This window comes from Oncorhynchus keta, chromosome 34, assembly GCF_023373465.1.
Source record: "Oncorhynchus keta strain PuntledgeMale-10-30-2019 chromosome 34, Oket_V2, whole genome shotgun sequence".
Classification (NCBI taxonomy): Eukaryota; Metazoa; Chordata; class Actinopteri; order Salmoniformes; family Salmonidae; genus Oncorhynchus; species Oncorhynchus keta.
In genome coordinates, this window is record NC_068454.1 from 16,391,657 (window position 1) to 16,419,169 (window position 27,513).

Here is a 27,513-nt window from a genome sequence, read left to right on the forward strand (position 1 = left end):
CACATTCTGCCAACCTGGATGTTGGATCCTGGCATAAGGAAGACCACCAAAAATTCTGAAATCTTCATCCCTAACTACAACATTTTCAGACAAGATAGAACGGCCAAAGGGGGCGGTGTTGCAATCTACTGCAAAGATAGCCTGCAGAGTTCTGTCCTACTATCCAGGTCTGTACCCAAACAATTTGAACTTCTACTTTTAAAAATACACCTCTCTAAAAACAAGTCTCTCACCGTTGCCGCCTGCTATAGACCACCCTCTGCTCCCAGCTGTTCTCTGAACACCATATGTGAGCTGATTGCCCCCCCATCTATCTTCAGAGCTCGTGCTGCTAAGCGACCTAAACTGGAAGATGCTTAACGCCCCAGCCATCCTACAGTCTAAGCTTGATGCCCTCAATCTCACACAAATTGTCAATGAACCTACCAGGTACCACCCCAAAGCTGTAAACACGGGCACCCGCATAGATATCATCCTAACCAACTTGCCCTCTAAATACACCTCTGCGGTTTTCAACCAAGATCTCAGTGATCCCTGCCTCATTGCCTGCTTCCGTAATGGGTCAGCGGTCAAACGACCTCCACTCATCACTGTCAAACGCTCCCTGAAACACTTCAGTGAGCAGGCCTTTCTAATCGACCTGGCCGGGGTATCCTGGAAGGATATTGACCTCATCCAGTCAGTAGAGGATGCCTGTTTTTTTTTTAAATGACTTCCTCACCATTTTAAATAAGCATGCCCCATTCAAGAAATTTAGAACCAGGAACAGATATAGCCCTTGGTTCTCTCCAGACCTGACTGCCCTTAACTAACACAAAAACATCCTATGGCGTTATGCATTAGCATCAAACACACCATAATATGCAACTTTTCAGGGAAGCTAGAAACCGATGTACACAGGCAGTTAGAAAGGCCAAGGCTAGCTTTTTCAAGCTGAAATTTGCTTCCTGCAACACAACTCAAAAGTTCTGGGACACTGTAAAGTCCATGGAGAATAAGAACACCTCCTCCCAGCTGCCCACTGCACTGAAGATAGGAAACACTGTCACCACCGATAATTCCACTATAATTGAACATTTCAAAAAGCATTTTTCTACGGCTGGCCATGCTTTCCACCTGGCTACCCCTACCCCGGTCAACAGCACTGCACCCCCCACAGCAACTTGCCCAAGCCTTCCCCATTTCTCCTTCTCCCAAATCCAGTCAGCTGATGTTCTGAAAGAGCTGCAAAATCTGGACCCCTACAAATCAGCCGGGCTAGACAATCTGGACCCTTTCTTTCTAAAATTATCTGCCAAAATTGTTGAAACCCCTATTACTAGCCTGTTCAACCTTTCTTTCGTGTCATCTGAGATTCCCAAAGATTGGAAAGCAGCTGCGGTCATCCCCCTCTTCAAAGAGGGGGACACTCTTGACCCAAACTGCTACAGACCAATATCTATCCTACCCTGCCTTTCTAAGATCTTCGAAAGCCAAGTCAACAAACAGAATACCAACCATTTCGAATCTCACCATACCTTCTCCGCTATGCAATCTGGTTTCAGAGCTGGTCATGGGTGCATCTCAGCCACGCTCAAGGTCCTAAACAATATCGTAACTGCCATCGATAAGAAACAATACTGTGCAGCCGTATTCATTGACCTGGCCAAGGCTTTCGACTCTGTCAATCACCACATCCTCATTGGCAGACTCGATAGCCTTCGTTTCTCAAACGATTGCCTCGCCTGGTTAACCAACTACTTCTCTGATAGAGTTCAGTGTGTCAAATCGGAGGGCCTGTTGTCCGAGCCTCTGACAGTCTCTATGGGGGTGCCACAGGGTTCAATTCTTGGACCGACTCTCTTCTCTGTATACATCAATGATGTCACTCTTGCTGCTGGTGAGTCTTTGATCCACCTCTACGCAGACGACACCATTCTGTATACTTCTGGCCCTTCTTTGGACACTGTGTTAATAACCCTCCAGCCGAGCTTCAATGCCATACAACTTTCACTCCGTGGCCTCCAATTGCGCTTAAATACAAGTAAAACTAAATGCATGCTCTTCAACCGATTGCTGCATGCACCTGCCCACCTGTCCAACATCACTACTCTGGACGGTTCTGACTTAGAATATGTGGACAACTACAAATACCTAGGTGTCTGGTTAGACTGTAAACTCTCCTTCCAGACTCACATCAAACATCTCCAATCCAAAATTAAATCTATAATTGGCTTCCTATTTCGCAACAAAGCATCCTTCACTCATGCTGCCAAACATACTCTCGTAAAACTGACCATCCTACCAATCCTCGACTTCGGCGATGTCATTTACAAAATAGCCTCCAATACCCTACTCAACAAATTGGATGCAGTCTATCACAGTGCAATCCGTTTTGTCACCAAAGCACCATATACTACCCACCATTGCGACCTGTACGCTCTCGTTGGCTGGCCCACGCTTCATACTCGTCGCCAAACCCACTGGCTCCATGTCATCTACAAGACCCTGCTAGGTAAAGTCCCCCCTTATCTCAGCTCGCTGGTCACCATAGCATCACCCACCTGTAGCCCGCACTCCAGCAGGTATATCTCTCGGGTCACCCCCAAAACCAATTCTTCCATTGGCCGCCTCTCCTTCCAGTTCTCTGCTGCCAATGACTGGAACGAACTACATAAATCTCTGAAACTGGAAACACTTATCTACCTCACTAGCTTTAAGCACCAGCTGTCAGAGCAGCTCACAGATTACTGCACCGGTACATAGCCCATCTATAATTTAGCCCAAACAACTACCTCTTCCCCTGCTGTATTTATTTATTTTGCTCCTTTGCACCCCATTATTTCTATTCTTCCGCTGCATATCTACCATTTGAGTGTTTTACTTGCTATATTGTATTTACTTCGCCACCATGGCCTTTTTTTGTTGCCTTTACCTCCCTTATCTCACCTCATTTGCTCACATTGTATATAGACTTATTTTTCTACTGTATTATTGACTTTGTTTTTTTTATTCCATGTTTAACTCTGTGTTGTTGTATGTGTCGAACTGCTTTGCTTTATCTTGGCCAGGTCGCAATTGTAAATGAGAAATTGTTCTCAACTTGCCTACCTGGTTAAATAAAAGGTGAAATAAATAAATAAAAGTTTAAAAAAATAGAACGAAGAAACAAGGAAAGAACAGGACATTGAGAGACCAAGACAAAACGGATTAAAAGATGAATGTGCGTGAGTGATTCCCGTAGCTGTGAGCCAAAGCCAAGCTTAGTCACAAAAGAGATTATTTTGTTGATTATCAAAACGATCTTTGGTTTGTAAGTGAAGTGCTCTGAACCGAACTAGGATTTTGTTTCCCTTTCTTGAACCATCCGAGTGCCATTCTATGAACATTAAATATATATATTTTTTAAAGCTGACTCTTCCTCTGTTTACACCACCCCTTGCTACCGCATAGATCAGAACCCCCCTGGACTGATAACACTAGATCGATAGAGGAGAGAACACGAGATGGATCGGTAGATGGGTTGATGAGAGAATACTAGATAGAGAAGAGAATACAAGATGGATAGAAGAGGACTGGCCACCCTTCATAGCCTGGTTCCTCTCTAGGTTTCTTCCTAACAACCGTGCTTCTACACCTGCATTGTTGCTGTTTGGGGTTTTAGGCTGGGTTTCTGTACAGCATGTTGTGACATCATCTGATGTAAGAAGGGCTCAGATAGATAGATAGATAGATAGATAGATAGATAGATAGATAGATAGATAGATAGATAGATAGATAGATAGATAGATAGATAGATAGATAGATAGATAGATAGATAGATAGATAGATAGATAGATAGATAGATAGATAGATAGATAGATAGATAGATAGATAGATAGATAGATAGATAGATAGATAGATAGATAGATAGATAGATAGATAGATAGATAGATAGATAGATAGATAGATAGATAGATAGATAGATAGATAGATAGATAGATAGATAGATAGATAGATAGATAGATAGATAGATAGATAGATAGATAGATAGATAGATAGATAGATAGATAGATAGATAGATAGATAGATAGATAGATAGATAGATAGATAGATAGATAGATAGATAGATAGATAGATAGATAGATAGATAGATAGATAGATAGATAGATAGATAGATAGATAGATAGATAGATAGATAGATAGATAGATAGATAGATAGATAGATAGATAGATAGATAGATAGATAGATAGATAGATAGATAGATAGATAGATAGATAGATAGATAGATAGATAGATAGATAGATAGATAGATAGATAGATAGATAGATAGATAGATAGATAGATAGATAGATAGATAGATAGATAGATAGATAGATAGATAGATAGATAGATAGATAGATAGATAGATAGATAGATAGATAGATAGATAGATAGATAGATAGATAGATAGATAGATAGATAGATAGATAGATAGATAGATAGATAGATAGATAGATAGATAGATAGATAGATAGATAGATAGATAGATAGATAGATAGATAGATAGATAGATAGATAGATAGATAGATAGATAGATAGATAGATAGATAGATAGATAGATAGATAGATAGATAGATAGATAGATAGATAGATAGATAGATAGATAGATAGATAGATAGATAGATAGATAGATAGATAGATAGATAGATAGATAGATAGATAGATAGATAGATAGATAGATAGATAGATAGATAGATAGATAGATAGATAGATAGATAGATAGATAGATAGATAGATAGATAGATAGATAGATAGATAGATAGATAGATTAGATTAGATTAGATTAGATTAGATTAGATTAGATTAGATACAAAGGAAATATATACACAAAAAAAATCCCCCAAACACAGTGCGTCTAAACTCTGGTGTCCAAACACCCAGCGTGCCCTAGACCTTCTGTCTGAGGACCAACTAGGTTCACCTAGCCACATAATATTACACACAGACACAAACAATCTGAGAACACAGAAGGAAAGGGTGGCCACAGCACTGAAGGGAGTGATTGAAAAAGCTTCTTCTACTTTCCCCAATGCACAAGTGCTTATCTCCACCCTGCTAGATGACCGTGGACTTCAGGAAACAGCAGAGGGAGCAGCCCGCTATCCACATCGACAAGGCAGTAGTGGAGAAGGTGGGAAGTTAAGTTACTCGCCGTACACATCACGGACAAACTGAAATGGTCCACCCACACAGACAGCGTGGTGAAGGTGGCGCAGTAGCACCTCTTCAACCTCAGGAAGCTGAAGAAATTCGGCTTGTCACCAAAAACAAACTTTTACAGATGCACAGTCGAGAGCATCCTGTCGGGCTGTATCACCGCCTGATACGGCAACTGCTCCGCCCACAACCGCAAGGCTCTCCAGAGGGCAGTGAGGTCTGCACAACGCATCATCAGGGGCAAACTACCTGCCCTCCAGAATACCTACACCACCCGAAGTCACAGAAAGGCCAGATCAAGGACAACAACCACCCGAGTCACTGCCTGTTCACCCCGCTATCATCCAGAAGGCGAGGTCAGTACAGGGGCATCAAAGCGGGGACCGAGAGACTGAAAAACAGCTTCTATCTCAAGGCCATCAGACTGTTAAACAGTCATCACTAACATTAAGGGGCTGCTGCCAACATACTGACTCAACTCTAGCCACTTTAATAATGGAAAAATTGATGTAATAAATGTATCACTAGCCTCTTTATATAATGTTTACATACCCTACATTACTCATCTCATATGTATATACTGTACTCTATACCATCTACTGCATCGTCTACTGCATCATCTACTGCAACGATCAACAACATTGGACACTTTATGGAAAACAAAGCCTTCACTATCTCATCCTGGAATACCCAAGGTCATCTGCCTTTGGCCTAAAGATCAGGAACCTGGACTTCAAAGAAATCGGTAATACAGACATCGTCATCCTACAAGTAAACCTGGTATAGAGGAGACGGACCCACCAGGTGTGAAACAGGGAAGGGACTCAGGGGGTAAGCTAATTTGGTAAAGAGCAGACCTAACTCAACCTATTAAATTAATCAAAACAGGAACATTTTACATTTGGCTAGAAATTCAAAAGGAAATTACCTCAACAGAGAAAAATGTTCTCCTGTGTGCTACCTATATCCCCCCACTAGAATCCCCATACTTTAATGAAGACAGCTTCTCCATCCTGGAGGGGGAAATCAATCATTTCCAGGGAGAGAATGTACTGGTCTGTGGCAACCTAAATGCTATCTTGGAGGGGGAAATCAATCATTTCCAAGGAGAGAATTTACTAGTCTGTGGCAACCTAAATGCCAGAACCAGACAAGAACCTGACATCCTCAGCACACAAGGGGACAAACACCTGCCTGGAGGTGACAGCATTCCCTCCCCCATATGCCCCCCTAGACACAACTATGACATCATAAACAACAAAAACAAGTCACAACTCCTGCAGCTCTGTTGCACGCCGGGTATGTCCATAGTCAATGTTAAGCGTCGAGGGGACTCCTATGGTAGGTACACCTATAGCTCATCTCTTGGCAGTAGTACTGTAGACTACTCTATCACTGACCTCAACCCAGAGTCTCTCAGAGCGTTCACAGTCAGTCCACTAACACCCCTATCAGACCACAGCAAAATCACAATCTACTTGAACAGAGCAATACTCAATCATGAGGCATCAAAGCCTATATAGACAACAAATTCCAATTGGCTATACTAAAACTAACATCATCCTTAGCTCTGGCATCTTCCCCAATATTTGAAAACAAGGACTGATCACCCCAATCCACAAAAGTGGAGACAAATTTGACCCCAATATGCGTCAACAGCAGCATTGGGAAAATCCTCTGCATTTTCATTAACAGCAGACTTGTACATTTCCTCTGTGAAAATAATGTACTGAGCAAATGTCAAATTAGCTTTTTACCAAATTATCAAGACAGACCACGTATTCACATTGCACACCCTAATTGACAAACAAACTATCCAAAACAAAGGCAGTCTTCTCATGCTTCGTTGATTTAAAAAATGCCTTCGACTCAATTTGGCATGAGGGTCTGCTATACAAATTGATGGAAAGTGGTGTTGGGGGAAAAAGAAACAACATTATAAATTCCATGTACACAAACAACAATTGTGCAGTTAAAATAGGTAAAAAGCACACACATTTCTTCCCACAGGGCCATGGGGGGAGACAGGGATGCAGCTTAAGCCCCACCCTCTTCAACATATACAGTGGGACAAAAATGTATTTAGTCAGCCACCAATTGTGACAGTTTTCCCACCAAAAAAAATCCAGAAAGACACATTGTAGGAATTTTTAATGAATTTATTTGCAAATTATGGTGGAAAATAAGTACTTGGTCAATAACAAAAGTTTCTCAATACTTTTAATACTGCTGGGCAACACAGATTTTCAACTCCCTCCAAATAATTTCTATGGGGTTGAGATCTGGAGACTAGCTAGGCCACTCCAGGACCTTGAAATGCTTCTTACGAAGCCAATCCTTTGTTGCCTGGGCGGTGTGTTGGGATCATTGTCATGCTGAACGACCCAGCCACGTTTCATCTTCAATGCCCTTGCTGATGGAAGGAGGTTTTTACTCATAAATCTCACGATACATGGCCCCATTCATTCTTTCCTTTACACGGATCAGTCGTCCTGGTCCCTTTGCAGAAAAACAGCCCCAAAGCATGATGTTTCCACCCCCATGCTTCACAGTAGGTATGGTGTTCTTTGGATGCAACTCAGCATTCTTTGTTCTCCAAACACAACGAGTTGAGTTTTTACCAAAAAGTTATATTTTGGTTTCATCTGACCATATGACATTCTTCCAATCTTCTTCTGGATCATCCAAATGCTCTCTAGCAAACGTCAGACGGGCCTGGACATGTACTGGCTTAAGCAGGGGACACGTCTGGCACTGCAGGATTTGAGTCCCTGGCGGCGTAGTGTGTTACTGATGGTAGGCTTTGTTACTTTGGTCCCAGCTCTCTGCAGGTCATTAACTAGGTCCCCCCGTGTGGTTCTGGGATTTTTGCTCACCGTTCTTGTGATCATTTTGACCCCACGGGGTGAGATCTAGCGTGGAGCCCCAGATCGAGGGAGATTATCAGTGGTCTTGTATGTCTTCCATTTCCTAATAATTGCTCCCACAGTTGATTTCTTCAAACCAAGCTGCTTACCTATTGCAGATTCAGTCTTCCCAGCCTGGTGCAGGTCTACAATCTTGTTTTTGGTATCCTTTGACAGCTCTTTGGTCTTGGCCATAGTGGAGATTGGAGTGTGACTGTTTGAGGTTGTGGACAGGTGTCTTTTATACCAATAACAAGTTCAAACAGGTGCCATTAATACAGGTAATGAGTGGAGGATAGAGGAGCCAAAGTTACAGGTCTGTGAGAGCCAGAAATCGTGCTTGTTTGTAGGTGACCAAATACTTATTTTCCACCATAATTTGCAAATAAATTCATTAAAAATCCTACAATGTGATTTTCTGGATTTCTTTTCTCATTTTGTCTGTCATGGTTGAAGTGTACCTATGATGAAAATTACAGGCCTCTCATCTTTTTAAGTGGGAGAACTTGCACAATTGGTGGCTGACTAAATACTTTTTTGCCCCACTGTATATCAACGAATTGGTGAGGGCACTAGAACAGTCTGCAGCACCCGGCCTCACCCTACTAGAATCTGAAGTCAAATGTCTACTGTTTGCTGATAATCTGGTGCTTCTGTCACCAACCAATGAGGGCCTACAGCAGCACCTAGATCTTCTGCACAGATTCCGCCAGAGCTGGGCCCTGACAGTAAATCTCTGTAAGACCAAAATAATGGTGTCCAAAAAGGTCCAGTCGCCAGGACCTGAAATACAAATTCCATCTAGACACCATTGCCATAGAGCACACAAAAAAACTATACATACCTTGGCCTAAACATCAGCGCCACAGGTAACTTCCACAAAGCTGTGAACGATCTGAGAGACAAGGCAAGAAGGGCATTCTATGCCATCAAAAGGAACATAAAATTCGACATACTAATTAGGATCTGGCTAAAAATACTTGAATCAGTTATAGAACCCATTGCCCTTTATGGTTGTGAGGTCTGGGGTCCGCTCACCAACCAAGAATTCACAAAATGGGACAAACACCAAATTGAGACTCTGCATGCAGAATTCTGCAAAAATATCCTCCGTGTACAACGTAGAACACCAAATAATGCATGCAGAGCAGAATTAGGCCGATACCCGCTAATTATCAAAATCCAGAAAAGAGACGTTAAATTCTACAACCACCTAAAAGGAAGCAATTCCCAAACCTTCCATAACAAAGTCATCACCTACAGAGAGATGAACCTGGAGAAGAGTCCCCTAAGCAAGCTGGTCCTGGGGCTCTGTTCACAAACACACCCTACAGAGCCCCAGGACAGCAACACAATTAGACCCAACCAAATGATGAGAAAACAAAAAGATAATTATTTCCAATGTGTCAAGGAATTAACAAAAAAACAGAGCAAACTAGACTGCTATTTGGCCCTAAACAGAGAGTGCACAGTGGCAGAATACCTGACCACTGTGACTGACCCAAACTCAAAGAAAGCTTTGACTACATTCAGACTCAGTGAGCATAGCCTTGCTATTGAGAAAGGCTGCCGTAGGCAGACCTGGCTCTCAAGAGAAGACAGGCTTTGTGCTCACTGCCCACAAAATGAGCTGGAACCTGAGCTGCACTTCATAAACTCCTGCCCAATTTATGACCATATTAGAGACACATATTTCCCTCAGATTACACAGATCCACAAATAATTTGAAAACAAACCCTATTTTGATAAACTCCCATATCTACTGGGTGAAATACCACCGTGTGCCATCACAGCAGCAAGATTTGTGACCTGTTGCCTCAGGAAAAGGTCAACCAGTGAAGAACAAACACCCTTGTAAATACAACCCATATTTATGCTTATATATTTTCCCTTTTGTACTTTAACCATTTGTACATCGTTACAACACTGTATATATATATACATAATATGACATTTGTAATGTCTTTATTCTTTTGGAACTTCTGTGAGTGTAATTTTTATAGTTTATTTCACTTCTGTATATTATCTACTTCACATGCTTTGGCAATGTTAACATATGTTTCCCATGCCAATAAATCCCCTTGAACTGAATAGAGACCACTAGATAGATAGAGGAGAGAGACCACTAGATAGATAGAGAGGTGAGAATACTGGCAGAATACCTGACCCAAAATGAAGGAAAGCTTTGACTATGTACAGACTCAGTGAACATAGCCTTACTATTGAAAGGCTGCCATAGGCAGACCTGGCTCTCAAGTGAAGACAGGCTATGTGCACATTGCCCACAAAAGTAGGTGGAAACTGAGCTGCACTTCCTAACCTCCTGCCAAATGTATGACCATAGAGACAAATTTCCCTTAGATTACACAGATCCAAAGTATTTGAAAACAAATCCAATTTTGATAAACTCCCATATCTGTTGGGTGAAATACTAGTGTGCCATCAAAGCAGCATGATTTGTGACCTGTTGCCACAAGAAAAAGGGCAACTAGTGAAGAACAAACACCCTTGTAAATAGAACCCATATTTATGTTAATTTATTTTCCCTTTGTACTTTCACTATTTGCACACCGTTACAACAGTGTATATATATACACATGACATTTGTAATGTCCTTATTCTTTTGTGTGTAATGTTGAGAGACTATAACATTTGACTGAACACAAATATAAACAAAACATGTAAAGTGTTGGTCCCATGTTTCATGACCTGAAATAAAAGCGCAGAAATGTTCCATCCCAAAAATATTCTGCACAAATGTGTTCACATCCCTGTTAGTGAGCATTTCTACTTTGCCAAGATAATCCATCCACCTGACAGGTGTGGCATATCAATAAGCCGATTAAACAGCATGATCATTACACAGCTTGCGCTGGGGACAATAAAAGGCAATGAAAATGTGCAGTTGTGTCACACAACACAATGCTACAGATGTCTCAAGTTGGGGAGTGTGCAATTGGCATGCTGACTGCAGGAATGTCCAACAGAGATGTTGTCAGAGAATGTGTAACCACGCCAGCCCAGGACCTCCACATCCAGTTTCTTCACCTGCAGAACCGTCTGAGGAGGGGGTGGTGCTGAGGAGTAATTCTGTCTGTAATAACGCCCTTTTGTGAGGAAAAACTCATTCCGATTGGCTGGGCCTGGCTCCCAAGTGGGTGGGCCTATATGCCCACCCCAGGCCCAGTCATGTGAAATCCATACATTTGGGCCTAATGGATTTATTTCAATTGACTAAATTCCTTTGATGAACTCAAACTCAGTAAAACCTTAGAAATTGTTTATATTTTTGTTCAGTATAGACAGATAGAGAGTACTAGATAGATAGAGGAGAGACCAGAGAGCAGAGACCTGAACACATGAGAACTGTGTGATAAGCCATGAAAGTGTCCTGACCTCTTTAGCCACGGTGTGCCAGTGCAGGTGGCTCTCACACATGTCCATTCTCTCCTGATGCAGGAACTTGCACTTATCAGGAACCAGCAGGGCATCACTCACAAACTCTCCAACTGCAAAACACAGATGAATGATTCTCACACACACGCGCGCACACACACTGTGTTAGCGCCACTGACAGAATGTGTAAGGAAGTTGTGCAATATGTATAATGTATGTGGCTACATGAGAAGCATACAATGTGTATGACAGAGGTAACGTGCAATGTAAAGTGAATTCGGAAAGTATTCAGACCCCTGGACTTGTTCCACATTTTGTTACATTACAGCCTTATTCTAAAATTGATTAAATAGTCCCCCCCCCCATCAATCTACACAAAATACACCATAATGACAAAGCAAAAACAGATTTTTTTTTATTATTTTTTGCAAATGTATTTTTTTTTTACTGAAATTTTACGTTTACATAAGTATTCAGACCCTTTACTCAGTACATTGTTGAAGCACTTTCGGCAGCGAATTACGGCCTTGAGTCTTCTTGAGTATGATGCTACAAGCTTGGCACACCTACAGAACCAGTCAAAAGTTTGGACACCTACTCATTCAAAGGTTTTTCTTAGTTTTTTTACTATTTCCTACATTGTAAAAGAATAGTGAAGACATCAAAACTGTGAAATCATGTAGTAACCAAAGAAGTGTTAAAAAAATCTACGTATATTTTATGATGACAGCTTTGCACACTTGGCATTCTCTCAACCAGCTTCATGATGTATTCACCTGGAATGCATTTCAAATCAACAGGAGTGCCTTGTTAAAAGTTAATTCGTGAAATTTCTTTCCTTCTTAATGCATTTGAGCCAATCAGTTGTGACTAGGTAGGGGTGGTATACAGAAGATAGCCCTATTTGGTAAAAGACCAAGTCCATATTATGGCAAGAACAGCTCAAATAAGCAAAGAGAAATGACAGTTCATCATTACTTTAAGACATGAAGGTTAGTCAATGTGGAAAATGTCAAGAACTTTGAAAGTTTCTTCAAGTACAGTCGCAAAAACCATCAAGCGCTATGATGAAACTGGCTCTCATGAGGACCGCCACAGGAAAGGAAGACCCAGAGTTGCCTCTGATGCAGAGGATAAGTTCATTATAGTTACCAGGCTCAGAAATTGCATCCTAAATAAATGCTTCATAGAGTTCAAGTAACAGACAAATCAACTGTTCAGAGGAGACTGCGTGCATCAGGCCTTCACGGTCAAATTGCTGCAAAGAAACCACTACAAAAGGACACGAATAAGAAGAAGTGACTTGATTGGGCCAAGAAACACGAGCCATGGATATTAGATTTTTGGTTCCAACCGCCGTGTCTTTGTGAGACGCAGAGAAGGTGAACAGATGATCTCTGCATGTGTGGTTCCTACCGTGAAGCATGGAGGAGGAGGTGTGATGGTGCTTTGCTGGTGACACGGTCTGTGATTTATTATAGTATTCAAGGCACACTTAACCAGCATGGCTACCACAGCAATGGTACCCTTCCCTAGATCTGTGCCTTGACACAATCCCGTCTCGGAGCTCTACGGACAATTCCTTTGGCTTGGTTTTTGCTCTGACATGCACTGTCAACTGTCGGACCTTATATAAACAGGTGTGTGCATTTCCTAATCATGTCCAATCAATTGAATTTACCACAGGTGGACTCCAATCAAGTTGTAGAAACATCTCAAGGATGATCAATGGAAACATGATGCACATTATCTTTATTTTGAGTGTCATAGCAAAGGGTCTGAATAGTTATGTATTTTTTAATACATTTGCAAAAAAATTCAAACAACCTGTTTCCGCTTTGTCATTGTGGGGTATTATGTGTCATGAGGATTTGTATTTATTTCATCCATTTTAGACTAAGGCTGTAACGTAACAAAATGTTGAAAAAGTCAAGGGGTCTGAATACTTTCCGAAGACACTGTATGTATTATGTTGTGTGTAATGACCAGTAATTACTATTTTGTATACAGCGTTACTGTTGTTCTAAGCCAATTTTCCCCTCAAGGACATTAAACTTTGTTCTATCCTACACACACACACATACACAATTTACCCAGGCAGCGGTAGGGCACCACGATGTGTGTGTGACTGCTACACTCCTTGCGTCCCTTCTTGCGTCCCTTCTTGCACCAGCTCTGAATGCTGACTGGCTGGTTGGCTTCCACCACGTTAGTGATCTGGAGCTCAGGGTACACCTGGGGGAAGGAGCATGCTTTAATGAATGTACTTCACAGTTGTTTTCCATGGGTTTAATATTCCAGACATTTACCTCGGACTTCCCCCTTTTCTATCGCTTCCCTTGTTCCTTTTTCTCACCCTAATCTCATTCTGTTTCCCCCCTTCTATCTTCCCACCCTCTTCCACTCCTTTCCCCCCTCTCTCCTACCACTCGCTTTTTTCTCCCTCTTCCAAATTTCCCTCCCAACTCTCCCACCTCTCCCTCCCTCTCCTCCCACCTATCCCTCCCTCGCCTCCCACCTCTCCTTCAGTCTCTCACCTACATCTCCGCCCCTCCCACCTCTCCTGCCCTCCATCCCATCTACCCCTCTCCCTCCCTCCCCCTCCCACCTCTCCCTCTAACCGACCTCTCCCTCCACCCGCCTACCCCTCCCTCCCTCACCCAACCCTCCCTCCTTCCTTCCTTCCCTTCCTTCCTTCTTTCACCAAACCCTCCCTCCCTCCCTCTTCCACCCAACCCTCCTATCCCTCCCACATCTGATCCTCTTCCACCTATCCCTCCCTCATCCCTCCCCTCTCCCACCTCATCTGATGTCTCCCACCTATCCCTCCCTCATCTGATGCTCTTCTTCCACTCTTCCACCTCCCTCCCTCATCTGATGTCTCTTCCACCTATCCCTCCTCATCTGATGTCTCTTCCACCTATCCCTCCCTCATCTGATGTCTCTTCCACCTATCCCTCCCTCATCTGATGTCTCTTCCACCTATCCCTCCCTCATCTGATGTCTCTTCCACCTATCCCTCCCTCATCTGATGTCTCTTCCACCTATCCCTCCCTCATCTGATGTCTCTTCCACCTATCCCTCCCTCATCTGATGTCTCTTCCACCTATCCCTCCCTCATCTGATGCCTCTTCCACCTATCCCTCCCTCATCTGATGTCTCTTCCACCTATCCCTCCCTCATCTGATGCCTCTTCCACCTATCCCTCCCTCATCTGATGCCTCTTCCACCTATCCCTCCCTCATCTGATGCCTCTTCCACCTCTCCCACCTAATCTACCCTAATCTGATGCCTCTTCCTCTCTCCTCCCCCCTCTCCCTCCCTCTCATCCCCCTTCTCCTCCTACCTCCTGACAGTACTGCAGGATGCCCTCCTTGGTTCCGATGCAGCTCTTGGTGCCGAAGGGATCCGACTCCCACTTGCCACTCTGAACGTTGACATGCATGTTGAATTTCCCACAGAACATGGCTACCTGGGGCTCTGCCAGCAGACCCACTGAGTCATCAGAAGGCACCTGCAGTGAAGGAGGAGTGCAGAGGGAGTCAAATTACTGTAAATAAATTATTAAAAACATTATTTGCAGTTGAAGTGCACTCAAAATCTAAACCAGCGGTCACAAAATACACATCTACACATCTACCACCCTCCCGCCTTTGCACTTTCCAACAAAGTTGAACGCAAAGCATTCTGGGATCATTGTTTTCCCCACTCTTTTTGTTCCGTGATACAATGGGAGGAAGTTTCATTGTAGCTGGCCGTCTGGCTCTCCTTTTTGTCTCGCGCACATCGGAAAAGAAGGATGCCGCAAACTAACAAAACAGAAGCCTGCTGCCATTCTGCTGGTAAATGGCCTGCGAAAAGAAAAACATAACGATCCATTTCCTAGATTGATGATAATCATTAAAAAAAACTAGGCCCTAGTTATTTCTGCAGCCTGTAGTGTAGCAGTTAATGATAAATTACCACACAAACTTAGATGTATATTCTATATATTTTCTCCCCATATTCATGGTTTCCATTTTGTCTGCAATACAAGTGTTATAGATGGACACATACAGTGCCTTTGGGAAAGTTCAGACCCCTTGACTTTTTGTTAAGTTACAACCTTTTTCTAATATTGATTAAACTGTTATTTTTTTTATTAACTGAGATATTACATTAACATAAGTATTCCGACCCTTTACTCAGTACTTTGTTGAAGCACCTATGGCACCGATTTCAGATTGAGTCTTCTCGGGTATGACGCCACAAGCTTAGTACACCTGTATTTGGGGATTCTCCCATTCTTCTCTGCATATCCTCTTTAAGACTGCATCCTGCCTGGGTCACTCAAGGACATTCAGAGACTTGTCCCGAAGCCATTTCTGTGTTGTCTTGGCTGTGTGCTTAGGATCATTGTCCTGTTGGAAGGTGAACCTTCGCCCCAGTCGGAGGGACCCGAGAGCTCCGGAGCAGGACCTCTGTACTTTGCTCTGTTCATCTTTGCCTTGATCTTTACTATTCTCCCAGTCCCTGATGGGGTCTGAATACTTTCCGAAGGCACTGTATGTTGCCCTTTAATTTCTTATAGCAGCAGTGAAGAAACAAGCATTTTTCAATAGATGCTATTAATGTGTCTGACCCAACACCCTGTGGAATTCAGAGAGTCTGGTTTGCGCTCACACGGTGCTTGTTTTGTTATAGCCTACCTTAGGGCTGACCCCATTTAGTCAACTGGTCGATTGTTTGGTTGACCAAGATTTTTTCAGTTGAGTAGTGGCAAATATATATTTTAATTATGGAACACAAGACACCTGTCTGACTGGACAAATCCATTGCGGAGGCTGTGAAGATAGCACACCCGTTAAGGGTTTGTACTGGAGGCGAAGTCAGGTGCAGGAGAACAGAGTGAAGTGAACAGGCACACTTTTTATTCCGGTCGAACGAAAGAACAAAAGTACATAAACGTGCCCAAACACAGAACATAGACAAAAAGTAAGGCGCGTAACAATAGCCACATAACATAAATACAATTTCACACAAAGACATGGAGGGAAACAGAGGACTAAATACATGCAGTGTGATTAGGGAATGAAAACCAGGTGTGTATGGAACAAGACAAAACAAATGGAAATATGAAAAATGGAGCGGCGATGTCTAGAAAGCCGGTGACGTCGATCGCCGAACAAACAAGGAGAGGAGCCGACGTCGGCGGAAGTCGTGACAACACCAGTAACACATTTACCGTTAATTATCAGTTAGTCATTTCTGTTAATGCATTCAATATATTCTTACAGTCTTCCCTATGTCATTGTAGGAGTGGACAACCTAGGTGACACTTGAGGGAAAAGTTTTGGTTTATTTCATTCCATGTTTATTTTTGGTTTATTTCATTTCAATTTATTCATTGTCTTTTGTTTAGAGCGCTCCTGTCAATCTTGAGTAAGGACACGCACCTGATTGCGCATAGAACTAGGCCTAGTCTGTTTTTAAATTCAATGAGAATGACAATAGTTCCTCAACGTAGCCTATTTGAAAAAACAATCCAGCACTCTCCCTTTCAATAACAACTCAGTATTTAAGGGGAAAACATTTATTGTTCTGATCAGGTGGAAATGCCATAAAAAAGGGGTACCTGATTACTTACTATCACTTCCACAAATAGCCTACAGCTGTGTCTGTCTGTCCGGAGCTCACAGGCCCAGGGAACTCTGGGGCCTAGAATATTTTATACAATGCTGCAAGTTTGCTAGCACCAGTTTCAAGCTGGACCCAAGTTAAAAGTTATTTAAACTTGGGTCCAGCTTGTCCAGTTTGTAGGCACATTTTTTAAACATATTGGCAATAGATGTTACTTTTAGATTTGTATAATTTTAACTTAGAATTTGATTAATCATATGACATTGATTTTGAGATATGAAGACTTGTATAAATGAAATGAAGCTGTTGTAAGAAAAGGTGCATATGAAAATCAGTAGAAATGGTACCATAACCTGGCACTCCAAATGGAAAAGGTTGTCGACCGCTGGTGTAGCCTATTACCGTCAACAGATTAAAGGCAGATTCTGTGAAGACCAGCAGCATCGGACAGGCTATATTCTGGTTAGCCTATATTGATCTCTGGCTCCCTCTTTAGTAATTTGTGTGTCTTAATTTGAAATTGCAGTGCTTAAAGCTTCAGACAAAGTAGCCGACATATAGTTGATTTTATTCAAACACAGGGTGTGTCTATATTTGGAAAAATACACATTTGAAAATGTGGACCAATCGATTGTTCAAAAGAACCAACGACTCTCGATCAAACAATATTTTGTTTTTTTGTCGGGGACAGTCCTTGCCTACCTGCAGGGAAGCTCTTTGACACTGCTGGTTAATTAAGTCTTTGTCTAGTTTATTTGTGTTTAATTGTAAGGGGCCCTCGAGGAACATGGCTGACACGAGGAACACAAACATGAACCATAGTTATCATCCATTAAGGAGCCTGAATGGATGTTGATATTATGGGGTGGTAGTGGGATGCCAGAACCAACTGATGCGATGGGGAGAGGACTGCAGCATTTCCAAGATGGTGTCAACAGCAACGATGTCGGTATGGCAACGGAAAGGGAGACAGCATCAGCCGGGTTGCAGTTGTTGGTGCCTTCTAGAATCTTAATTCACCACCTGGTCATCAGGAGTGAAGACACTCACCATAGATTCACTAGGCCTGAGTCAGCACACTGAACTGGGTTAAGGTGCTGGTTGATGCGAAAATCAAATCAAGAGTCGGCTTTCTATTCCGCAACAAAGCCTCCTTCACTCACGCCGCCAAACTTACCCTAGTAAAACTGACTATCCTACCGATCCTCGACTTCGGCGATGTCATCTACAAAATTGCTTCCAACACTCTACTCAGCAAACTGGATGCAGTTTATCACTGTGCCATCTGTTTTGTCACTAAAGCACCTTATACCACCCACCACTGCGACTTGTACGTTCTAGTCGGCTGGCCCTCGCTACATATTCGTCGCCAGACCCACTGGCTCCAGGTCATCTACAAGTCCATGCTAGGTAAAGCTCTGCCTTATCTCAGTTCACTGGTCACAATGGCAACACCCATCCGTAGCACGCGCTCCAGCAGGTGTATCTCACTGATCATCCCTAAAGCCAACAACTAATTTGGCCGCCTTTCGTTCCAGTTCTCTGCTGCCTGTGACTGGAACAAATTGCAAAAATCGCTGAAGCTGGAGACTTTTATCTCCCTCACCAACTTCAAACATCTGCTATCTGAGCAGCTAACCGATCGCTGTAGCTGTACATAGTCCATCGGTAAATAGCCCACCCATTTTTACCTACCTCATCCCCATACTGTTTTTATTTATTTAATTTTCTGCTCTTTTGCACACCAATATCTCTACCTGTACATGACCATCTGATAATTTATCACTCCAGTGTTAATCTGCAAAATTGTAATTATTCGCCTACCTCCTCATGCCTTTTGCACACAATGTATATAGACTCCACTTTTTTTTTCCTATTGTGTTATTGACTTGTTAATTGTTTACTCCATGTGTAATTATGTGTTGTCTGCTCACACTGCTATGCTTTATCTTGGCCAGGTCGCAGTTGCAAATGAGAACTTGTTCTCAACTAGCCTACCTGGTTAAATAAAGGTGAAATAAAATTTAAAAAATTAAATCATCATGATGATGTGGCAAGTGACACTGCTTATGGAGTGGATTTTTCCCTTAAGCACAGATCTAGGATCAGATACCTGAATCCACCAATCGTCAGCTAGGGCTGTCCTGGTTCCACAGGCTGTGCAGATCTCTGAACAATGTGTTGATAGAGGAGGAATCCCTGTAACAGTCGTGGGAATGGGACAGAGGTTGTACATGCAAATGTACTAGAGGTCGACCAATTAATCGGAATGGCCGATTAATTAGGGCCGATTTCAAGTTTTCATCAATCGGAAATCGGTATTTTTGGATGCAGTTTAAAAAAAAATAATGTACACCTTTATTTAACCAGGCAAGTCAGTTAAGAACACATTCTTATTTTCAATGACTGCCTAGGAACAGTGGGTTAACTGCCTGTTCAGGGGCAGAACGACAGATTTTTACCTTGTCAGCTCGGGGATTCAATCTTGCAACCTTACAGTTAACTAGTCCAACGCTCTAACCACCTGCCTTACATTGCACTCTACGAGGAGCCTGCATGTTACGCGAATGCAGTAAGAAGCCAAGGTAAGTTGCTAGCTAGCATTAATCTAATCTTGTAAAAAACAATCAATCATAATCACTAGTTAACTACACATGGTTGATGATATTACTAGTTTATCTAGCGTGTCCTGCGTTGCATATAATCGATGTGGTGCGCATTCACGAAAAAGGACTGTCGTTGCTCCAACGTGTACCTAACCATAAACATCAATGCCTTTCTTAAAATCAATACACAAGTATATATTTTTAGGTTAGGAGGCAATATTAACCAGGCAAAATTGTGTCACTTCTCTTGCGTTCATTGCACACAGAGTCAGGGTATATGCAACAGTTTGGGCCGCCTGGCTCGTTGTGAACTAATTTGCCTAGAATTTTACGTAATTATGACATAACATTGAAGGTTGTGCAATGTAACAGCAATATTTACACTTTGGGATGCCACACGTTCGATAAAATACGTAACTGTTCCGTATTTCACTTAAAGACTAAACGTTTTGTTTTCGAGATGATAGTTGTCACGACTTCTGCCGAAGTCGTTGCCTCTCCTTGTTCGGGCGGTGCTCGGCGTTCGACGTCACCGGTCTTCTAGCCATCATTGATCTTTTTTTCATTTTCCATTGGTTTTGTCTTGTCTTCCCACACACCTGTTTTCAATCCCATTCATTACCTGTTGTGTATTTAACCCTCTGTTTCCCCTCATGTCTTTGTCAGAGATTGATTTGTTGTCAGTGTAGTGTTATTGTTTGTATAGGTGCGCGTCGGGTCTTCGTACCCATGTTTTGTTTGTTTGTACATTTATTGTTATGGAGCATACTTGTGTAACTTTATTAAAAGACTCCATATTTACACTCCATTTGACTCTCCTGCGCCTGACTTCCCTGCCACCTATTACACCTATGCTTGACAATAGTTTCCAGGTTCGACCATATTAATGACCGAAGGCTCGTATTCCTGTGTGTTATTATGTTATAATTAAGTCTAAGATTTGATAGAGAGGTCTGACTGAGCGATGGCAGGCTCGTAAGCATTCATTCAAACAGTACTTTCGTGTGTTTTGCCAGCAGCTCTTCACTGTGCTTCAAGCATTGTGCTGTTTATGACTTCAAGCCTATCAACTCCCGAGATTAGGCTGGTGTAAACGATGTGAAATGGCTAGCTGGTTAGCGGGGTGCGCACTAATAGCATTTCAAAAGTCACTCGCTCTGAGACTTGGAGTAGTTGTTCCCCTTGCTCTGCATGGGTAACGCTGCTTCGAGGGTGGCTGTTGTCGATGTGTTCCTGGTTCGGAAGCTATACTGTTACACTGGCAATACTAAAGTGCCTATAAGAACATCCAATAGTCAAAGGTATATGAAATACAAATCGTATAGAGAGAAATAGTCTTATAATAACTACAACCTGAAACTTCTTACCTGGGAATATTGAAGACTCATGTTAAAAAGGAACCACCAGCTTTCATATGTTCTCATCTTCTGAGCAAGGAACTTAAACGTTAGCTTTCTTACATGGCACATATTGCACTTTCACTTTCTTCTCCAACACTTTGTTTTTGCATTATTTAAACCAAATTGAACATGTTTCATTATTTATTTGAGGCTAAATTGATTTTATTGATGTATAATATTAAGTAAAATAAGTGTTCATTCAGTATTGTTGTAATTGTCATTATTACAAATAAATTAAAATAAATTAAAAACTATTAAAAAACGTCAGATTAATCGGTATCGGCCTTTTTTGGGCCTCCAATAAAATCGGTATCGGCGTTGAAAAATCATAATCGGTCGACCTCTAAACTGTGCCATTGACCATGATCAGCCACAGACCAGCCTGGTTTTGGTCACTCAACATTACACAGTATGTGACATGCAAGCAGTAAAACAATCCCAAGAAAAGTCCTTGTTATTGAGGGGGTCAGTTGTAACAGGAGTAACAACAGAAATCCCATTCCACATGATTAAGACCTTGGTGTGCCTGTTATGCTTAGGAAAAAGGGAGCTTGTGTTTATGTAGCTTGTCTTGTTCCAACCCTGCCAGGATTTGATACCTACCACTGGCTGACTAGCACTCTGGTACCAACCATAGCCTACCATGAGACTAGAGCAAGCTAGCTAGCTAGGTGACAGACAGTTGACTTCAGGTCCCACCATCTCCGGGAAGGTGACATCCCAAGGAGAGGCTGCACTATAGCAGAGAGTAAGTACCACCTTCCCTGAGGGGAAATGACGTGGCATGTGATGGCGTTGTGGGCACAACTCATCCAATGAATCTTAAAATCTGCTAAATTAGCCTATAACTAATTACACTACGGATAACAGAAAACTATGAACTTTTTATAGATTGACTTGCTGTTCAAGCATATCGAATTGACAAAGTGACCAAGAGAGATGATTTAATCCAGCGAAACAGGAGGAGAAACATCCTTCCAAACAATCAAACATAACAATGGAAGAGGATGCGGGTACAACAATGTCCAAAAAGGACAGTGGATTGACGGCAAGCATGTACATAAGGCCTCAACAGCTTGATCTACAGCCCGGAGTAATGGAGGACATCGAGGCCCTCAAGGTAGGAATGGATAACAGCAACAAATTAATGGAAGAAATAAGGACTGAAAACAAAAGGTTTGAAAGAGACATACTCCCTAAAATCAATGATGAAACTCCTGAGTGATAACACTGAAATGAAAGTGGAGCTACTTGACCTAAAAATGCAGAAGTATGACAAAGTCATAAAGTGAGTGAAAGAGAATGAAAATGAAGAAAAGGTTAAGGATTTTACTAAACAATCTTAAAAAGGGCCAACAAACAGGTGGATAAGATTGATTTCCAAAGGCTACATCGTTTTGGCCAAAGGGTTCCCCAGAAACCCTGACCCATTCTTGCTAGACTCTCACATTACAAGATGAAGGTGGCCGTGTTGGAAAAGGGTAGGGAGTTGAAGGGCACACCATTCTCTATCAACGAAAAACTCCCCCATGAAATAAGAGACAACGCATTCTTTATCCCATTTTCAAAAGACAGAGCAGAGAAACAGAATGTGCGCTTAGTATTGGATAAGCTGTACATAAACAACCAGCTCTTCGGGGAATCAAAGGTTACAATATGACTGAGTAATTCTGGCATGCTAAGCAAGTTCCTAATACACAGCGTTACAACAATATTTGGTAAACAGTTGTTTTTTGTCTCCATCAGACTACTAGGCCGCGAACAATCAGTAAAGGGCAAGGTGCTCTTACAGTAGGGCTTGTCCCCGACAAAAAATAATCTTGATCGACCGAGAGTCGTCTGTTCTTTCGACCAATCGATTGGTCAACATGTGTATTTTTTTCCATATATAGACACCCTATGCTAGAATAAAATAAACTATACTGAACAAAAATAAAACTCAACATGCAACAGTTTCAAAGATTTTACTGAGTTACAGTTCATAGAAGGAAATCAGTACATTTAAATAAATTCATTATGCCTTAATTCATCTATGGATTTCACATGACTGGGTTGGCATAGGTCTACCCATTTGGGAGCCAGGCTCAGCCAATCAGAATTATTTTTTCCCCACAAAAGGACTTTATTACAGACAGAAATACTCCTCAGAAATAGGGCACAAATAGACACATTTATAGGTCTACATTTGCACGCAGACCACATAGCCTAGGCCTAGTTCTATACGTAATCAGGTCGTTTCCTTCCTTAAGATTGACAGGAGCGCTCCAAACAAAAAACAATGAATAAATTGACGTCTCGTAAATGGAATTAAATAAATCTAAACTTCTCACAAGTGTCACTAGGTTGTACGCTCTGCAAACAACATGTCAACTCCTACGGTGAAAACAGTCAGACTGTAATAATAATAATAATAATAAATCGAATGCATTAACAAAATGACAGTAACCAAACAAACGTAGATTAGAAATGATCAGAATTTAACGGTAAATGTACTTCTGGTGATACTGCCATGCCGCTGCCTCCGCGGTGGATTAGTCCACTAACAGGTGATACTGCCATGCCGCTGCCTCCGCGGTGGATTAGTCCACCAACAGGTGATACCGCCATGCCGCTGCCTCCGCGGTGGATTAGTCCACCAACAGGTGATACCGCCATGCCGCTGCCTCCGCGGTGGATTAGTCCACCAACAGGTGATACCGCCATGCCGCTGCCTCCGCGGTGGATTAGTCCACCAGGTGATACAGGTGATTACCACTAACAGGTGATACCGCCATGCCGCTGCCTCCGCGGTGGATTAGTCCACCAACAGGTGATACCGCCATGCCGCTGCCTCCGCGGTGGATTAGTCCACCAACAGGTGATACCGCCATGCCGCTGCCTCCGCGGTGGATTAGTCCACCAACAGGTGATACCGCCATGCCGCTGCCTCCGCTGGTGGATTAGTCCACCAACAGGTGATACCGCCATGCCGCTGCCTCCGCGGTGGATTAGTCCACCAACAGGTGATACCGCCATGCCGCTGCCTCCGCGGTGGATTAGTCCACCAACAGGTGATACCGCCATGCCGCTGCCTCCGCGGTGGATTAGTCCACCAACAGGTGATACCGCCATGCCGCTGCCTCCGCGGTGGATTAGTCCACCAACAGGTGATACCGCCATGCCGCTGCCTCCGCGGTGGATTAGTCCACCAACAGGTGATACCGCCATGCCGCTGCCTCCGCGGTGGATTAGTCCACCAACAGGTGATACCGCCATGCCGCTGCCTCCGCGGTGGATTAGTCCACCAACAGGTGATACCGCCATGCCGCTGCCTCCTCCGCGGTGGATTAGTCCACCAACAGGTGATACCGCCATGCCGCTGCCTCCGCGGTGGATTAGTCCACCAACAGGTGATACCGCCATGCCGCTGCCTCCGCGGTGGATTAGTCCACCAACAGGTGATACCGCCATGCCGCTGCCTCCGCGGTGGATTAGTCCACCAACAGGTGATACCGCCATGCCGCTGCCTCCGCGGTGGATTAGTCCACCAACAGGGTGATACCGCCATGCCGCTGCCTCCGCGGTGGATTAGTCCACCAACAGGTGATACCGCCATGCCGCTGCCTCCGCGGTGGATTAGTCCACCAACAGGTGATACCGCCATGCCGCTGCCTCCGCGGTGGATTAGTCCACCAACAGGTGATACCGCCATGCCGCTGCCTCCGCGGTGGATTAGTCCACCAACAGGTGATACCGCCATGCCGCTGCCTCCCACCAACAGCGGTGGATTAGTCCACCAACAGGTGATACCGCCATGCCGCTGCCTCCGCGGTGGATTAGTCCACCAACAGGTGATACCGCCATGCCGCTGCCTCCGCGGTGGATTAGTCCACCAACAGGTGATACCGCCATGCCGCTGCCTCCGCGGTGGATTAGTCCACCAACAGGTGATACCGCCATGCCGCTGCCTCCGCGGTGGATTAGTCCACCAACAGGTGATACCGCCATGCCGCTGCCTCCGCGGTGGATTAGTCCACCAACAGGTGATACCGCCATGCCGCTGCCTCCGCGGTGGATTAGTCCACCAACAGGTGATACCGCCATGCCGCTGCCTCCCCGCGGTGGATTAGTCCACCAACAGGTGATACCCATGCCGCTGCCTCCGTGGATTAGTCCACCAACAGGTGATACCGCCATGCCGCTGCCTCCGCGGTGGATTAGTCCACCAACAGGTGATACCCGCCATGCCGCTGCCTCCGCGGTGGATTAGTCCACCAACAGGTGATACCGCCATGCCGCTGCCTCCGCGGTGGATTAGTCCACCAACAGGTGATACCGCCATGCCGCTGCCTCCGCGGTGGATTAGTCCACCAACAGGTGATACCGCCATGCCGCTGCCTCCGCGGTGGATTAGTCCACCAACAGGTGATACCGCCATGCCGCTGCCTCCGCGGTGGATTAGTCCACCAACAGGTGATACCGCCATGCCGCTGCCTCCGCGGTGGATTAGTCCACCAACAGGTGATACCGCCATGCCGCTGCCTCCGCGGTGGATTAGTCCACCAACAGGTGATACCGCCATGCCGCTGCCTCCGCGGTGGATTAGTCCACCAACAGGTGATACCGCCATGCCGCTGCCTCCCATGCCGCTGCCTCCGCGGGGTGGATTAGTCCACCAACAGGTGATACCGCCATGCCGCTGCCTCCGCGGTGGATTAGTCCACCAACAGGTGATACCGCCATGCCGCTGCCTCCGCGGTGGATTAGTCCACCAACAGGTGATACCGCCATGCCGCTGCCTCCGCGGTGGATTAGTCCACCAACAGGTGATACCGCCATGGTGATACCGCTGCCTCCGCGGTGGATTAGTCCACCAACAGGTGATACCGCCATGCCGCTGCCTCCGCGGTGGATTAGTCCACCAACAGGTGATACCGCCATGCCGCTGCCTCCGCGGTGGATTAGTCCACCAACAGGTGATACCGCCATGCCGCTGCCTCCGCGGTGGATTAGTCCACCAACAGGTGATACCGCCATGCCGCTGCCTCCGCGGTGGATTAGTCCACCAACAGGTGATACCGCCATGCCGCTGCCTCCGCGGTGGATTAGTCCACCAACAGGTGATACCGCCATGCCGCTGCCTCCGCGGTGGATTAGTCCACCAACAGGTGATACCGCCATGCCGCTGCCTCCGCGGTGGATTAGTCCACCAACAGGTGATACCGCCATGCCGCTGCCTCCGCGGTGGATTAGTCCACCAACAGGTGATACCGCCATGCCGCTGCCTCCGCGGTGGATTAGTCCACCAACAGGTGATACCGCCATGCCGCTGCCTCCGCGGTGGATTAGTCCACCAACAGGTGATACCGCCATGCCGCTGCCTCCGCGGTGGATTAGTCCACCAACAGGTGATACCGCCATGCCGCTGCCTCCGCGGTGGATTAGTCCACCAACAGGTGATACCGCCATGCCGCTGCCTCCGCGGTGGATTAGTCCACCAACAGGTGATACCGCCATGCCGCTGCCTCCGCGGTGGATTAGTCCACCAACAGGTGATACCGCCATGCCGCTGCCTCCGCGGTGGATTAGTCCACCAACAGGTGATACCGCCATGCCGCTGCCTCCGCGGTGGATTAGTCCACCAACAGCCGCCATGCCCTCCGCGGTGGATTAGTCCACCAACAGGTGATACCGCCATGCCGCTGCCTCCGCGGTGGATTAGTCCACCAACAGGTGATACCGCCATGCCGCTGCCTCCGCGGTGGATTAGTCCACCAACAGGTGATACCGCCATGCCGCTGCCTCCGCGGTGGATTAGTCCACCAACAGGTGATACCGCCATGCCGCTGCCTCAGGTGATACCGCCATGCCGCTGCCTCCGATTAGTCCACCAACAGGTGATACCGCCATGCCGCTGCCTCCGCGGTGGATTAGTCCACCAACAGGTGATACCGCCATGCCGCTGCCTCCGCGGTGGATTAGTCCACCAACAGGTGATACCGCCATGCCGCTGCCTCCGCGGTGGATTAGTCCACCAACAGGTGATACCGCCATGCCGCTGCCTCCGCGGTGGATTAGTCCACCAACAGGTGATACCGCCATGCCGCTGCCTCCGCGGTGGATTAGTCCACTAACAGGTGATACTGCCATGCCGCTGCCTCCGCGGTGGATTAGTCCACTAACAGGTGATACTGCCATGCCGCTGCCTCCGCGGTGGATTAGTCCACTAACAGGTGATACTGCCATGCCGCTGCCTCCGCGGTGGATTAGTCCACCAACAGGTGATACTGCCATGCCGCTGCCTCCGCGGTGGATTAGTCCACCAACAGGTGATACTGCCATGCCGCTGCCTCCGCGGTGGATTAGTCCACCAACAGGTGATACTGCCATGCCGCTGCCTCCGCGGTGGATTAGTCCACCAACAGGTGATACTGCCATGCCGCTGCCTC

At 44.8% G+C, this 27,513-nt stretch overlaps 1 protein-coding gene across 3 annotated transcripts in view; it reads right to left on the bottom strand.

The window, feature by feature from the left end:
* Positions 1-27,513, bottom strand: part of LOC118366612 (amyloid-beta A4 protein-like) — a 66,847-nt gene that overhangs the window by 23,315 nt on the left and 16,019 nt on the right. For all 3 annotated transcript variants that reach the window (XM_052493285.1, XM_052493286.1, XM_052493284.1), the window contains exons 2-4: positions 14,807-14,974; positions 13,554-13,695; positions 11,461-11,573 (exon numbers count right to left, since the gene is read on the bottom strand). In XM_052493285.1, the coding sequence (XP_052349245.1) occupies positions 11,461-11,573; positions 13,554-13,695; positions 14,807-14,974 (423 nt within the window). The remainder of the gene's footprint in view (positions 1-11,460; positions 11,574-13,553; positions 13,696-14,806; positions 14,975-27,513) is intronic.